The 17321-nt window shown below is 37.7% G+C and overlaps 1 protein-coding gene across 1 annotated transcript in view; it reads right to left on the bottom strand.

The window, feature by feature from the left end:
* Positions 1 to 17321, bottom strand: part of LOC103065932 (protein mono-ADP-ribosyltransferase PARP12) — a 29251-nt gene continuing 11930 nt past the window's right edge. Inside the window, exons 5-12 of the mRNA XM_088141111.1 lie at positions 17025 to 17148; positions 14874 to 15078; positions 12383 to 12503; positions 10494 to 10590; positions 9602 to 9683; positions 7761 to 7891; positions 5113 to 5264; positions 1 to 4323 (exon numbers count right to left, since the gene is read on the bottom strand). Coding sequence (XP_087997237.1) covers positions 4064 to 4323; positions 5113 to 5264; positions 7761 to 7891; positions 9602 to 9683; positions 10494 to 10590; positions 12383 to 12503; positions 14874 to 15078; positions 17025 to 17148 — 1172 coding nt within the window. The 3' untranslated portion in view covers positions 1 to 4063. The remainder of the gene's footprint in view (positions 4324 to 5112; positions 5265 to 7760; positions 7892 to 9601; positions 9684 to 10493; positions 10591 to 12382; positions 12504 to 14873; positions 15079 to 17024; positions 17149 to 17321) is intronic.

Below are 17321 nucleotides of genomic sequence, written 5' to 3'. Positions count from 1 at the left end.
AACTCCCATTTTATTAGATGGCTTAGACAGCCCATTCCCAACCTTCTTTTCAAACATGAATGAATACAGTGCAAAGGCAAGACAAACCAAACACCAGAGTATATCTGATACTTATACAAAAATCACAGTAATTGTGAGAAACAGAAGTAAAAGTTACTGCTGTTATTCATATAACATGTCCTAATGAAAAAAAAAATGTCAAGGGATTCTTATTTTGTCTCAGTTGAAGCCGGTTACTTTTTAAAGCACACCTTGGAGAAAACTGCTTTTATCAATGATTTAAACAATGTGTTTTGTAGGAAAATATTCTAAACTGCTCTTGATGACTATCAAATGTTAAATACTATGTACTCATAGACTTATTTTTACATGTAGAAAAGGATTCTAAAATTACTTGTAAACTCCCTGAAGAGGACAAAAGTTGTATTACAGTACAAGTAGTTCTATAGGCCAGCTACCTGCATTCTGTAAAAAGTAAATCAATGTGCTAATGTTGTTACCTCATAAAGTTCTTATTTATCTGTGAAATTTCCTGGGTGTGTAGTCTACCACAGCTAGTAAGACTTTCAAACTTCACTTTCAAAATAAGCCCAACATGACTGGGTGTGGTGTTGAAACTTCCAACATACATAACCATTAAAAACTTTTAAAATAGCCCTTGGTGGCTCTTTAGTCATAGATGGTAATTTCTTTATACTATTTCTTATAAGGCATCTGTCTTGAGATTTTTAGTAAACAATGAAGCAAAATTAAATGCATGCAAACGTTGTAGCATCAACCTATAATTTACACTTAGAGGAAGCAGATACATTGGGGAGAATGGTTCCGCAAGGTAAAATCAGATATTATCTATCCAAAGCTCAAAAACTGGAGTGTTTTTTCTTTCTTTGTAATAATTTTATTAAAGTTTACAAAGATAAAAGAAACTAAGAGAAATATAAAAAGTGAGGAAAAGAAAAAGTGCAGAGAAAAGAAAAAAAGAAAAAAAATTAATATAAAAGTGACTCCCCTCTACCTCCCGACAAGTTCAAACAACCCCCATAACTTAATACCTTCTCTAGTATTTCAATAATAAAAAAAGGTATCTTCTTCCCATAATTCATCTATCAATAAAAAAAATCGTAAGAACTTATCGTTCAGTTCTATTCAGCTAAAGTCCATTAAGAGCTACCAGAAATAATATGTTTAAACCTTAATGAAATAAATCAATTTTGTACTCCAACTTATTACTTTCTCTAGAGATAACACAAAAGAAATGTCTCCTCAGTTATAAACAAAGTTTTAAACCATCATCATTCAGTCCTGGTCATAAAGAAATCCCATTAATAGCTACCAGAAACCACAATATATATATTTTAACCCTGATCATATAAGTTCATTTTGTAATCCTTCCGTTTACTTTTAAAAAGCTTGGTCTTTAATCCTGACAAATAGTATTCCACAAGTTGATTTCTTATGTTTTTCTCTTTGTCTCCTCTCAGGAACAGCTTCAGTAGTTGAACAGGTCGCTTTTATAAGTCCAAAATTAAAAAGCTATGCAAGTCACTCTTCTAATTATTTGTTTGTCCCCTTTAATTATTAAAACATCAGCCAGTTTCATTTGTAAATCTACTGTGGCATCTTTTTCCATGTCACTCTTCCATATCTTGTAGTCTGGCTTTTTAAAAAAAAATCCATTTTCAAATCCACATTCAAATCAGCCTCAGACTCTATTTTATCCTGTAAAGTCTGTTCTTCTTCTGTACCTGTTATATCCATTTCTAGAGTGGCAGACAATCTTGAAAGTAATTTCTGAGTACATTATTCCCAGACAGCTTTACTTTCTTCTATAGTCAAATAATATTGCTCCATTGCATTAATAGGTATCTTCTCCTTTAATTGTAATCATTAGTTCTCTCTGATTCCCTCTAGTCAAACTTCAGCGTTCCATCTTATCATATGTTTATTCTCCAGTCAACAAAACTCCCACAGGAGGATTCCTTACACTTAATTTCAAAAACTTCATATACACTTTTATAAAATTTTAATCAACCCACAGGAAATATTCTTTCAAGTCCATCTGGTCCCTTAATTTTCCAAAATCAACATTCTAGATGCTCGTTTGCTGTTTCCCCAAAATTAAAATTGTTCTATTTAATCTTTAAACTTTGAACTTCTTTCACCCAGGATAGAAGGAAACTATCCCGGTGTGATGAAACTTGCCCTTCAGAAGGTTAATATCCAAAAGATTGATAATAAGTAATTTCCTAAATTAGTTAAGAGAGGAAGTGGGCAAACCCAGTGTCTGTTTGAAGGCACTGAACCGCAGCTTAGGCAAGATGACTTTTTCCCCTGCTCCCAGAGCTCTCAAACCCAGCAGAGATCACTATCACGGGTGAGCCTCTGTATGGAGCAAACTTATGGGTGATCCTAATCTTCTTAATCCGGAGAGGGGTTCCAAGGAGCCAATTCCTTCACCCACTCCTCTTTCCACTGCAGCTGTCAGCATAATCTGCCATTGCTTCCCAGAAGCCTAAAAACTGGAAAGCTGTAGCTAGATACGGTTTGCTCCAAGAGTTCCATTACAGATCTGCAAAACTCAGTACAGGACACATTCAACTACATCATATTCACACTAAAGGGTTGTATCTTGAGGTTTCACTAGCACGTAATTAACTCACCACAGCCAACTATATATCCACTGAGATGCAACAAAATGATACCATCTAATGCAACCAAACAACTACTTATGTTACTAAGGTTTATTTAAGTAAATGGTAAGTTCTTAAAAAACATTCCCAACATGTATTTTATATCCCAAACCTAAAATTTTAAGAAGTTGGTCCCTGATGACAGGAAATGCAGACAAATTACAGAATCATATTTTAAAGGAGAAAATCCAGCGTATACATCTCACTCTGCCAGAGAGGAAGCACGAGAGCTAGCAAAGTAAAACAGAGAAAAATGCTACAACAGCATTCCTCAGCTTGATATTTTACAGATGAAAGGGCTACAACTCCAGAATTCCCAACCAATATGATTAACACCCATGCTGAGTGGGTATTCTGGGAATTGTAGTCCAATAAATCTAGAAGGCATTAGCTTAGAGAAGGTTCTTTGACAGACATATTCTAAAAGTGCAGACAAAAATAAGACATATTTGAGAAACCAAGTACAGGGGAAAAAAAGTCATACTGTATTCATTTTTTGGAACTTAAATAATGGTCAGAGTTACATGGTTCATATGGAACTTCAAGATGCACAGACAGAGGGCTGACTGAACTGAAGGTTATCCCTACCCTTGTGGCCTTAGGAAGAGGGAACAGTCATTGAAAGAGATTAATTTATGTTAATGCTAAAATATTAAAATCTACTGCAAAAACAGCAGAACTGTTTCAAATAGCACATTAGAGATTATCAAAACCAGTGCTTCATGTGGGCTCTTGTTGCAACATTATCTGCAATTTACAGATGTCAGATATAAGGTTATCAACTCTTTCAGAGCAGGTGTGGGTGAGCACACCTTATCTATTGGGATAAGGCAGCACCGAGAGATGTAGTATGTCCACATGCCTGCTCCAAAGCACCTTTTCAAACCCCTGCACATCTCCGCTGCAATTAATGCAAAGGGGGGGGGAGTGTTATTATTTAAGGCTAGGTATTAGGGCTATTGCTCCCCTAACAAAACTTAGAGTCATTTCTGATTCAACTGATTAAATCTGTCTATGAATAAAAAAACGTTCTCTAGGATTTTACATGACATACAACTATCAGAACAAGTATAATCACAGCAAAATTATTCCTCCCTGAGAAAGGAATAATGTCTCTTCTAAGAAAGCACTTAACATCCATAGATTTATTGAGCTTTGACAGTAAAAATTAAGTCTGCTTTTTACATTTGTGATGCTCAATGCAGGGGGGGGAGGATCTTTTTTTTAATCTATCAAAAGATGTTTAAAATCAATCAACAAAATACTGACAGTTCTAACATGAATGTATCTGAAGTCTAAGGTCTTTAGTAGTCATTCAGAAAGTAGCTCATTTAGCTTTAAACAGGAATACATGCTCTACACACAAATTCTATTTAATTTCTATATTCAATCAAGTATTCTGGATAAATCTGGTGCTTCTCAAAAATGACAAAGATGGATGGATTCAGGAGACTGTTCACACAGCTGTTATAGAAAAGATTGTTCTGGTTATTTTTGGCAGGAGGGCGGAGATAGGAAGAACAGCCATTTGTAAAATCTCCCACCAATACTTTGGCGAGAAACATATTCTTGACCGAAGAGTTGATTCCACTGTAGTTATCAGAATACGCAGCATCCCTTGCAAAGTAACTTCCTATAAAGAAGAGAGAAAAACATAAAGAAAAAGAGGCCATGCTAGAAGTTCAACAGGTGAATGTAATGTATTTAGTGGTTGTAAGCCAGTGTTGTCCAAACTTGGCCGCTTTAAGATGAGTGGACATGCTGGCTGGGGAATTCTGGGAGTTGAAGTCCACTCATCTTAAAGTGGCCAAGTTTGCACAACACTGTTGTAAGCCAAACAAAGATTGGGAAGACCCAAGTTCAAATCCACATTGGTTTGGGCCAGTCACTACATCTCAGCTCCATCCACCTCGTTGAGGATAAAACTGGAGGAAAAGATTATATATGCCAGCCCAAGTGCCTGGATATCAGGATATAAATGCAACGAATAAAAACAAATATTAAAATTTGAAGACATTTATGGACTTCAGGACAGGGCCACACCACCCCCAGAAAAGCTGGATCAGCATAATTCAAGAAGAGGAACTGAACATGCTATACCTGAATGATAGGTTTTGCACATATCTAGGGCAGAGCTTTTCTTCTGCTAAATACAGACAGAATTTAAAGATACAAAACCCCTTTACTACATCCTTCTTCAACCGGATACCCTTCAGATATGTGAGATTCCAACAGCCATTATTTCCAGCGATTACCATCAGTGGCGAGATATATTGCAATTCAACATCTGGAGGGTCAGAGTTCCCCATCCACTTTTGCTACTGAGTCCAAATAAATGGTATAGAACTATTTCTATACAGTGTGAAATTGAAGCGTATCAACTTCAATTAAATTATTATGCACAAAACACAATATAGGTTACCTTTGCCATAAGCTGTACCATGAACACCACAAATCCTCCAATCAAAATTCTGCTGGCAGATAGCATCAATGTGGTTTTTACTTGTTCCATGAAACAATGACCTTTCATCCACATCCTTGCCCCCATTTGCCTTCTTCATCTGCTCTTTCTGCCTAGAAACATGAAAAAATGACACAAATATGACCATGGGAAAACAAAATAGGAACTGGCAAGGGGATACTTGATACTGAGTACCTTAGCCTAGATATCCAACTCTCTTAATGATGCCGTTCTAGGGATGAACAATTATGGATGGTAGACTCCATTAGAGAAAAAGCAGGGTTCCCCTCCCCTGTGGTGGCTCTGTGGCTTGCAATGTCTGAGTGCGTGTAATCTTTAATAGAGGCTGTCAGCAGCTAAATTAAGGAAAGAGTAGGATTTTCTATTTTGCTTATTCTGATCATCTTCCAGTGGTTAGACTAGCCTTCTCCAACGTGCTGCCAGCCACATGTGTTAGAGAGCCATGCTGGCTGAGGATAACCAAAGCTAACACCCAAAAGATTGGGAGGATGCGGATTCAACCTATTATCTACTAGCTTTTAGATGCTAGAGAATTCTGCTAGTTTGGCATGCTTTTTCCTTTTATTTTAAGTGTCCTTTTCTTTTTTATACCCTGCCTATTCATGATTGAAAGACAAGTTAAAAATACTGTGACCTAATAGGGAACTATTACAGCTGAAAAACAGTCTGCAAATACTGTACATATACTTACATATACCATTTGTTATTAATTTTTCATGATTTAATTCTCACCCAATAACACAAGTTAGAGAGTTATGGAAGGAGAAATCTGTAATGGAGGAACTGCTGTTTCAAAGTCTTGCTCAGCTTTTTAAAACGACTCCTGCTGGGCACCTTTTAATTTTCCCTTCCACTACAGAAATGTTTCATTCTCTTCTGAAGGGGTTACATGGGAGATAAAGACAATTTGACTAACAAATCAAAAGCATTCCTTTTCCCTGCATATATTGTCAAAGCAACGGTGGCGTGACAGCAAGACCAGGACAGCTTTCTATTGGGCCTAGAAATATCTACAAAGGTACCCTTTCTATGAAATGTGGGTGGGGAAAGTATTACTACATCGTGCTGTAGTAAAACAAAGAATGCTATGTATTCTAGTGTTTGTTCTCCATTGTACCAAACAGGAAAGTGTGTGAGGGAGGAGCCAAAACTCAGAGTACACATTTTTCATTTTTATCATTTCCATAAACTCCTGAAAACTGAAGTTGAATCAAACACTTGCCCTTTCATGTCAGCTTGATTCCTGATTTGGTTTTACTGTTTCCAAACCCAGACCTGCTTCTTTCACATCTTACGAAGAGATATTTTGGAAATACTTCTATTGTTCAGAAAAAAAATATCTTTAAAGGTCTTTAACAAAACCTCTTTCCCTCCAAGTCTTCAATCTCTATCCAGACAGGCTCCTTCCCTAACTAAGCTCTTTCTCTCTCTACTTGCAACACCCAATAGCCCCATGAATTTGGAGCTGATCCTTAATGTAAGCCAGTGTTTCTAAACTTTGGCTACTTTTAAGATGTGTGAACTTCAACTCCCAGAATTCCCCAGCATCTCCCAGTCTTCCTTCATCATAATAATGGATTCCTCATGTTACAGCTAGCAAATGGATTTTCCACTTAGGTCCAATAAGCAACATTTGCACACAGGAAGGCTTTTAAAGTACTTGTTATTTTTTTTTCATCCCCAAAGGGGCATATATTCTTATATATTTACTCATAGTACTAATATCATTTCACTTATATCCTGCCTTTTCTCCAGGATTTCCAGATAGCATCATCCTATCACTGAGAGTTATGCTGGGCTGAGTGGGACTCAGCGATTTGGAAAGTATGTATGTGAAGTCATCCAGTGAATTTTCATGGCTAAGGGTGGACGTGGACCTGGACCTGGGCCTCCCATCTCAGTGCAACCTTTCAGTGGGAGTACTCTCAGAGTAACTTGCAGATGAACAGCAGTGACACTCCTACCCTCAGGCATTCAATATGAACTTGAACCCGGGAAAGGCTGGAGAGGGAAAAGGTAGGGTGGTGTGAACTATTCAGAAGGGGACTTTCTACATGTCTCCTCAAGGCTTGGAGGCACCACTTTGTGGACCTCCCCATACTGCCTGAGTACAGCCACTAATGGCAATGTCCAGATATGGGGTGGCTGCTTTAAGAAGATATGCTTTGAGCAGCAGATGCAGAGGGATGCTTTACAAAAGTTCCTGACCCTCTGAATGATTCACACACTGCCAGGGAAAGGATATATTGAACAAATGAACATTCTGCCACAAAAGGAAGTCTACTTATATTCCAGCGATTGGAGAGAACCAGTATATGTGAAGACAAAAGCTTTCAATCAGGTAATTAGCTATGTGACCATCAGAGTGTAGTCCCCAAAGAGTAAGAAACAGTTAAATTCTCTGCTCTCCGGCAATACAGCCATGATCAACCCCCACCACTTTTAATCTAAATAATACTGAGGAATCCTTCCAAAATAGTATTTCCATTTAATCTAGCATTCTGCTATGCAACAGAAACCTGAAGCTTTTAAAAAATCAGTTTCAGAGAAGCCAATGCACAACACCAGTGCAGTTGATTTGCACATACCACTGATAAACTTCCCAAAGAGACACATTCTGGATTCTTTTGATTGCCACAATTGTGGCCCTGGGCATTGTGCGCTGAAAGTTAGCCTGGACTTTTCTGTATTCACTGGAGGATGGGAGGAGGTTGATTAGCTGCAAAAAGGAAAAAAGAGTATAAACATGTTTCAAAAATGGGAGGAAAACTTAATTTATGCAGCAAAATTTGAAATAAGGTTATCTGCCCTAACTTACCAAGCACAACATGTCATTGAGTCCTTAGGTATCCACTGATCAGGGAAGATGAGACAGGGAAAATATCTATGTCTTGAATCATCTTCATACTTTTGAGTATGCTTCCCAAGGATGATCAAGCTGGACAATGATCCATCCTGCATATTCCTCTCACTATGCTATTTTTAATCAGTGCCAATATTTAATCCTGGTGCTGAATAGTGCTTCAAAGAACAAGAGAATAATGACTGGCTGGTTCAGGAGGCTAAAAGATCTGAAATCTCAAGAGAATTGACCTTCCCTATCTAGTAGAAAGATCACAATGGCTTCTAATAAGTTCTTGCTTACTGTGGGCTTAGCAACTACTACCTAACTGGAGTTGTAGAACAATATCTGATCCAGCTTGGGACTATGAATTCTCTCAGTGACTTGACACTCAACAGGTGGTTTTAAGAAACAGGAACTTTTATTTCATTTATAAGATTTATATACCACTTCAGTCTGGGTGACTCTAAGCAATATACAATTTAAGCCATAGCAAAATATATCTGCCCCACTGCAAAAATATTTTTAAAAACTACATTAAATATAACGACTTTAGAGGAAACAATCTCCTACTTAGTGCCAACACCAGTCAATCTCTGAAGGCCTTCTGAAGCAACTAGCCCCTTAAAAATGGGGGCTAGTCTTGCTCTGGGGGACAAGGCATTACAAAGGGTGGGGGGAAGCTCCCACAGAAAATGCCCAGTTCTGTGACCGCTTCTGTCATGCTCCATAATAGGAGGGGACCTTCATTCCCTTTCCCTCAGACTTTCTCTGAGAAAGACATTCCTGCAGCATGGTTTATTTCATGATTAACTGCATTTCTAGCTTGCTTTTCCTCTAAGGAGCAGTGGGTGCCTTATATAGGAGTCTCACCTCATTTTCTATCCCACATCAACCCTGTGATATAGATTAGGCTGAAATTGAGTGGGTTGGCCCCAAATCACTCAGTGAGTATCTCTCCTATGTAAAGGAGCCTTGAACCTCAGTCTTTCCAGCACAGCATGTTAACTGTTACACAATTCTGGCTCTTAATCACCAGTTTTACTCCTTGTTCTCTGTAACCTACTTATCATCAAGCTGCCTTACTCTTTATTTTACAGAGATGGGCAGGGCAGAAGAAGAGTTAATTGAAGAAGTAAACTAATTATTATTAGCATTACTGGATATGAGTTTTGTTGTTCACATGCAATTTTCCATTGCTGATGTTTACTGGACCATTTAAATTTTATTAGAATATTCTGTCCCCCCACCCCTCACACACATACCTGGAGGGAGAAGAGCTAGAGTAAAAACTAAAGGAATAATATCTTACTTCCTTAAAACATAAATTAAGGGACTCAAACAAAACATTCAAAATAAATTAAAGGATGAAGAAAACCTGAATAATTATGGGATACAAAACCAGAGCCTGCCAAGGACAGAATACCAGCATTTGTGCAGAAAAATAACCATTTGTCTATTTGTTATGATACCACTATGCACAGTGCCTGATTTAAAACACACACACACACACACATTATGTAACATACTGAGTTGAGTGACTACATAGGGAATACGGAACCATCTACCTACTTTCGTGAAACCTACCGCATATCCCAGTTCTGGTAAGGCTGACTGGTCCCAGTGAGATGGAATGTGTGTAGAGCTTTCCTTTGATTGCTCTGGCCCACTTGCAAATAAAGAGATTGCAAAATTAGTCAATGCTCTCTTATATATAATGCAAAGGAAAAAAAAAAGATCATCAAGCAAAGTCAAGGAATTCAGTTTTGGAATGTAACTTTGAAGCAAGTGTTAAGAACACCTATTAAATTGAATGAAGGAGGGGAAATCAAAGCAACCAGCAATACTTTCAGTGATGTGTAAGTGAACATCCTTCCCTACTCTTGGTTTACGTTGTTAATTGAGAGCACTTAAAATTTTATCAGCACCCATGCACATAAAACACAGGCAGAACTTTGATCACACCATCATGGCTGCAATCTGGGCTTTTTTTTTAACCACACCCTGTGGATATCCTTGAGTCCCAATACACATCATCTATTACTGAACTTTTATAGCCACTGCACTAGGGCCCTCTTCGGGTCATGCAGGTAGTAGATAAGTCACACAACAGCCATTTCAGTTCTCTCTTCTTGCCTTAAACTGACCTTCCTCCAGCTTCTGCCCTCCTCTTCTCTCAGAATTGACAACTTGCTAGGAATTACTGGTGTTGGACCATTATCTCTGGAGGAACCAGCTTGGGGAAATCAATCAGGATGGTCTGCAAAATGTACCACTCTGGGCTGATGTGGTCCAGAGGAGAAACAGAATGTTCTAGAGATCTTCAGAATTTTCTGTTCCCAGAATGACAGATTCTTCACATACATACTTTCCAAATTACAGACCAAATTATCTGTAATTATGGGGTCCCTTTCTCTCTCTCTCTTTCTCTCTCTGTCTCTCTCACACACACACACATCCATCCATCCAGGTCACCAACCTGCTTTTCTTCTTCTCCACTTCTTTTAAAGACACAAACTTAGGCCGCCTGCAAACACTTCGTTCTGTTAGATATTTCAGGTTTTTCTGTTTCATGGCTGAAAAATGTACACATACCTCCCTCAAAACACTGAATTGTGCCTTAGTAAAGAAAACAGTCTGTCTAGGATCCTAACAGGATTCTGAGAAGGTCAAACACTAGGCAGAACAAAGTTCCCCCTTATTTAGATCAGACAATGAGCCATGCAACAGAATGGCTGCTACTACTTTTTTTTAACCACTGAAAAAGCTAGCTCTGCTTAAAGCAACAGCAAGTTGTCCAAAGAGCCCCCCCCTCCACTTTCCTTTTCCAGCTTCTCTTAGAACTCTTGTGTGTAACATTGTGTGGGCATCCTCCTGTCCACAACATATCAAATATGCTTCTGGCCCCCAAAGATTGTCTATCTTAAGGCATATTAAACTCCCTTCTGCCCACAGGTCTGACCTAGTAAATTTCCAATTTGATTTTTAAATTAAAAATCAGGCTGGAAATTGTGCAACTAGAAATCTATCCTTAGAAACAAACAGAAAGTCACGGTGACTTAACTACTTATCTCTACAACTTATTCCATTCAAAAATCTCTTCTTGTGATGGACTGGAATGGAGGAAGGGGGGTGAAAACGGTGCTCTCGTCTCCAGAGCAACGCTCTGGAGATAAGCGGAGAAAGCTGGCACATCCCTAAACACTCCAGAAGATGGTAGAGAGTTGTGCCTGGGAACTGCTGGTCAGTCTGAGAAGATTCTGTAAATAAGCGCTAGCTAATAAACCTTGCTGATTGAACCTGCACGGTCTCCAGGAGTTCCTTGGGCTAGGCCTGACACTTCTATTAACCAAGCCATCAAAGGGGCCAAGTTTATATATTCACTTTTTTATACAACATTGATTCCAAATTAGAGTAATGCTTTAAAGACAAAAGTTATTTGTCAAGCAAGGCCACTCATGCCCTTTTCCGGAGACTCACTGAAGTCCCGTGTTTAGGAAACTACATGCTTGGATGATGTTACCCATGAAGTTGGGCCTAGCAGTTCATCAGTAACAGCTGAACCTGATTAATAGGGACGTACAATTCACCACCAATTCATGCCGACTAATAGATTTTAGAGTGTCTCTTTTGGACTTGACAAAATAGCCCTATCCACCTTAATCAGCTATGCTTAAGCCAGGTGCATGGACATTCAATCTCAGCAAAGAAAAGGGGATGTTTCTTTGCTTTGTGGCTTCATTGTGAAGGCGCACTTCAATCAAAGTCTCAAGAAAGTGAAACCTCCATTAAAAATCTGCTCCTAATCTAGAAAAAAATATCTATGTACATATACCTACACTCAGAAAAGACAGACTGCCCTCTAAAGCGCCTTTACAGGGACTGTATTATTTGAGGACAAATTGTCTTCTGTCACTAGGTAATCCTACCCAGTTTGACTATTACTGACTTTATGATCTAATACAGCAGTTCTTAAACTGGGGGTAATTTGGGCATATCCTATTTGGGATAATAGAGCAATTTGTAATTGCTTATTTGTGAGTCGAGGATCCAGTTTAGGACTGATGCTGCCGAAACACTTGTGTAAAACAACAGAGTCTGGATATTTTGTAGAGGTATAAATAATGACATTATGTATCTGAGACTGGGAAAATGGTATTGAGTCAAACAGTTTAAGAATCACTGACCTAATATGATAACTTAATTATATCCAAGTTTATTAATACAAAAACTGGTTGATTTCTATTTAGTTGGACAGCTCTTCCTAATAGACAATACTGGGCTAAAAGAACCAAATATTTTGGCTAAGGCAGGACAACATGGACTTTTATCTGGTGCTCTCAACTGATTGCAAGAGGGAAAACACACCTTTAAAATCAATCTCATAATTCTGTATCCCAGCCGAGAACTGGAGGGTCGTAAATGCTTCAGACTGATAGGCTTTCTCCAAGTCAAAGCTGGACACAGTAGCAGCAGCATGATCATTATCCTGGTACCACAGAACCAAACAAAAAGGATTTGTATATCACTCCAGAAAAATCTAGGTTCTTAAGATTTTTTTTTTTAATAAAGGATTTTCCTAAGGATTAGAAAGACCTATCTATACTTTCTAGAATGTCTAAAGGTACTTCAAATTTATGTTGGAAATGTGGAAAATACAAAGGGTCATTTTATTATGCTTGCTGGACTTGTAAAAAGCTAGAATATTTGGGGTTCGATACACACAGTGATATCTTTGTATGCTTTTAAAGAATGATATTCAATTGAAACCAGAACTTTTTTTTTGCTGGGACTAATGGACAGACAACTAGGAAAGACCTGTGGAAGATTGTTTTTGTATATGGTAACTGTAGCGAGATTTTTATATGCACAAAAATGGAAAACGTCTGAAACACTCGCAAGTTGGTATGTCGGTAAAGATGGCAAAATTTGCAGAGATGGCAAAACTGACTTGTTTATTAGGGAAAAGACAAGAACTACATTTGTTAGTGACTGGAAACCCTTTATGGGCTTTTTGCTGAAAACAGAAAAAAATGAACTTGTGATTTATGGGCTTGACAATTGGAACATGGAAGGAAGGGAGCCATGATATAACTATAGAGAGAGAGGATAAAATACAAATGCATTTATAACTGCTGTAAAGAAAATCAGAAGCTGCTTCCTTATTTCTATTTTTTCTTTTCTTTCTTACTTTTCTTTTTCTTCTTTAAATTTGTATTATTTTTACTCTATAAAAAATTTCTTCAATAGAAATTAATACTAAAAAAAAGAAAAAAGAAAGAAAGACCCATCTATACTGTATTGTATTTGGGGATACCTATGAAGAGACCAGTAGGTGGACTTACCATGAAGTAAGAGATGATAATGGGGATATCTGTGATAGGTTCAAAGGGAGCAGTCGTTAGAGCCTTAAGAACCAATGACAAGTCCCATTAAGAAAAATGATGGATGTCTCAGGATAAAAGGGTTGCATTTCTGAGAAAGTGACACATATGAGGGTGGCCAGCTAAAGATGCCCCTTATTCTTCCTGGAGGACAGAGTCCAAGGCAGTTGTCAGTCTGCATAATGTATTTACCACTAGCCTTAGCTAGCAGGTCTCTCTACTGCAACCCACTGTCAGTGCAGTGATCTACCAAGCTCTTCCCCCACTTTCTTCTCAGCGCTGGAGGTGAAATCTTCTACTCTTTCTGAACCTTCAATCCTTCCTCCATGAAAGAACAGAGAGCTACAGACTAAACAGAAAGTTTCCTCCATGAACCAGGAAGAAATCTTAAGTCCTATCTTCTAGCTAGAACTGGTTGAGCCTTTCTTCTTGGCTCCATCGTCAATAAACAAGAATTATTAACTGAGACCACCTAATGGGAAGCAGTTTCACCAGATATCCATTCATTTCCAGCATTGTTCAAACTGAAATTTAACAGCCAGATTTTGGATGGACTGTTTATTTTAACATGAACCAGCCAGCATATTTTGATTATATATGTGATGGCCTTTCTTCTGATGCCTAAGCAGGTATGTCCCCCAAATATTGAAAGAGTGTACAATTCGTAAAACACCATTTCTAGACAGGCTTTCCTGATACCCATAATTTATTGTAAGATTTATTTATTGAAACTCAGTGTGTCACCTTTTGCAGTATTCCCCAACCTGTGATGGAGTTTAACTTCTATTGGTCGCCTTATCTATCTATCTATCTATCTATCTATCTATCTATCTATCTATCTATCTATCCATCCAATCAATCAATGAATCAATCAATCAATCAATCAATCAATCAATCAATCAATTTATATAGCTGCCCATCTCAGACCAATGTCTCTGGGTGGCTAAGACCTTACTAGGGATTATGGGAGTTGAAGTCTGTTTCCTTGTCTTTCCAACATTTTTAATTTGTTTGGCCTTTTAAAAACATTGACCCTGATTTTATTTTATTCTTGCTGTTAAAGTTTCCATTTTGTACTGCTGTTTCATTTTGTACTGCTGCATTACATTAATTTAGTAGTAAGAGAGGAATGTCAGTTGGATTTTCATTCCAGGTACTAAAGTTATTAGGATACTATACATCATACAGAAGAAAATCACAACATTATTTCAGTGTAAGTAATCTTTACTTGAGAGCCAGTTTGGTGTAGTGGTTAAGGCATCAGGCTAGAAACCAGGAGACTTTGAGTTCTAGTCCTGCCTTAGGCACAAAACCAGCTGGGTGACCTTGGCCATTCATTCTCTCTCAGCCCCAAGAAGGAGGCAATAGCAAACCACTTCTGAAAAACCTTGTCAAGAAAACTACAGGGACTTGTCCAGGCAGTCTCCAAGAATCAGACATGACTGAACGATTTTTTTAAAAAAAGCTTTACTTACTTGTTTTCCATATTCATTCCATACATTATATTCATCTTTCCAGTACCAGGTCCAAACTGTTGTGAGAATATAGTGAGGAGGCTTGGTCACAGAAGATGCTGTGGAGAGGCGTCTAATTTTAGCAGAGCCACATGTCATACTGGAGAAATCAATATACTTCATGCATAAACCTTGGCCAAGTTCCTTTCTTCCAAAGTGGAACTGCCTGTGGACAAAAAGGTTAAAGCTATTCAAAAAAATGTATTCTATCTTCTATTTTAATGGTCTTTTTATGAAAAGTAGAAAAATACATTAGAACAGTGAGGTATATTTTCTGTGTGGAAAAAAAACTTTTAGCTAGCTGATGTATTCCTCAGAAGAATCCCAAAACTTCTATTTCTCATAGCTCCACAACCCCAAATAGCTCCCCAATGTAATTTATTATTCCAGACACTTTTCATCCTTTACAAACTGTATCACATTTGCTATGGATGTAAGTTCCTAAGAGCAAGTGAAGCTAATTTAGGGCAAGAATAAGCTTTATCCAACCTCAGGGGCCAAATCTAAATAATGATACCCTTTTATCTAGGAAGAAGATAGACAGATTTTAAAAATAAAGTTGCTAAAGGAGAAATCAAAAGGCATACAAAATTCAGTCTGAAACAATTCTTCCTTGAAATGTCACCAAAAAGCAAGTTTTTTTAAAAAAAATGACAAAAATATTCACAAAAAGCACTGTTTCAGCATAAATTGTTTCGCAACTACAGCAAATAATTAAGCATATGACCTTATTTAAAACCTCACTGTAAAGCCAGAATGATAAGTAGGTGATACCATGGTCATAAAAGAGGCCATATCTATGATACCCAAGCAAGAGACAACTGAAAGGACTTGTATCATTTTTATATTTATAAGGTATATTATTTTATATTGTGTTTCACTGATACAGCATATGCTTTATGTGCTAAAAGTCCCAGGTTCAAATGTTGGGTAGATCCAGGTTAGTGATAAATACTCTTTTAATGCTAGGCTTTTGATTAAAGTCAAATGTTTGAAAAATCTCCTCCTTCTATTATTCTCATTCTTCCCATCTTTGCAAATTCAAAAGAAGGGGAAAGGAGAAATTCAGTCTCACTGAATAAAACTCAATATTAGACTGGGATCAACTGAGTTCTATACCTTTTTGTACTGACTTCATCAAAATCTTAAGTGTAACTTATATGAGTCTAAAAATTGAATTATATGGAGCATAAATTGTATGTTTCCATGCTACTCCGCTTCCAGATTCTATTTACAGTAAATACATAGCAGCCCAATCCAGATTAGGACCTGCATATGGAATGGGAGAAACCTTCTTCTTCCCCTGCTTCTTTAATTCATTACTGAGTGACTGAGAGGAAGAAAAACTCCACTGGAAGGAAAAATTTTGCAAACAGAGAGACTTGAGAGGAAAGATTTAGTTTCTCTCACCCACTTGCAGTAGTCCCAATCTGGATCTGATTACTGTGTATTTACAGTAAATATAAGTCCAGAAATGGAGTAGCACAATATGGGATTTATGTACGATCAGAAATATCAAGGACTGCACATATTTTGATTACAAATTAATGCCAGTTGCATGACTTTGGGCCAGTTACTGTCTCTTAGCCCAAGGAAGAAGGCAATGGCAAACCACTTCTGAAAATATTTCTGAGAAAACTGCATGGATTAGTCCAGGTGAGAGTCAGTTTGGTATAGCAGTTAAAGGCACCAGGTTAGAAACCAGGTGACTGTGAGCTCTGGTCCCACCTTAGGCACAAAGCCAGCTGGGTGACCTTGGGCCAGTCACTCCATTTTGGGAGGACTGACCCAGGAAGAAGGCAAGGGTAAACCACTTCCAAAATGGTGCCAAGAAAACTGCATGGACTTGTCCAAGAAGTCTTCAGGAGTCAAAAACTGACTTGAAGACATACATACACACATATGCATTCCTCTAATTTCCATAGGTAGCCTATATTAAATTAAAATATTTCATATCACGTCTATATGTTACAATAGTAGGTAAACCATTAAAAACAGCTAAGCATGCATTAAAACCTTTAAAGTAGAAAAAAGTAGCAAAAATAGCATCAATACAATTTAAGTCAGGTAAGAACATGTTATTATAAGAACAAATTATTAATATATCTATACCTTTCATTGACTGGGTCACAGTAGGCTCGCTCAACATCCTCCATATCATTCAGATCTTTCCACAAAGTCCCATGTAAAATTTGCCATCTATATGGCAAATGGTAGTGAACTCGGGTACACTTATCTAGATAAACAAAACCAATATTATATTATATTCTTGATCCATTAAAATGCTTTTCAAGGAGAAATGCTAAGGCGTTAGTACTGATGAAATTTCCAGGCATACAGGATGGGGAGCCCCTTGCAACTGTCCCATCTTCAGACCTTTTATTCCCTCTTTTGCACATACTTATATAC

This window comes from Python bivittatus, unplaced genomic scaffold (genome assembly GCF_059951505.1).
Source record: "Python bivittatus isolate LINGU-HERP-01145 unplaced genomic scaffold, Pbiv_v1 ctg000330_np1212, whole genome shotgun sequence".
NCBI classification, from domain to species: Eukaryota; Metazoa; Chordata; class Lepidosauria; order Squamata; family Pythonidae; genus Python; species Python bivittatus.
Note: the sequence above shows the minus strand (reverse complement) of the source record. Positions and strands in the feature narration are given on the sequence as shown.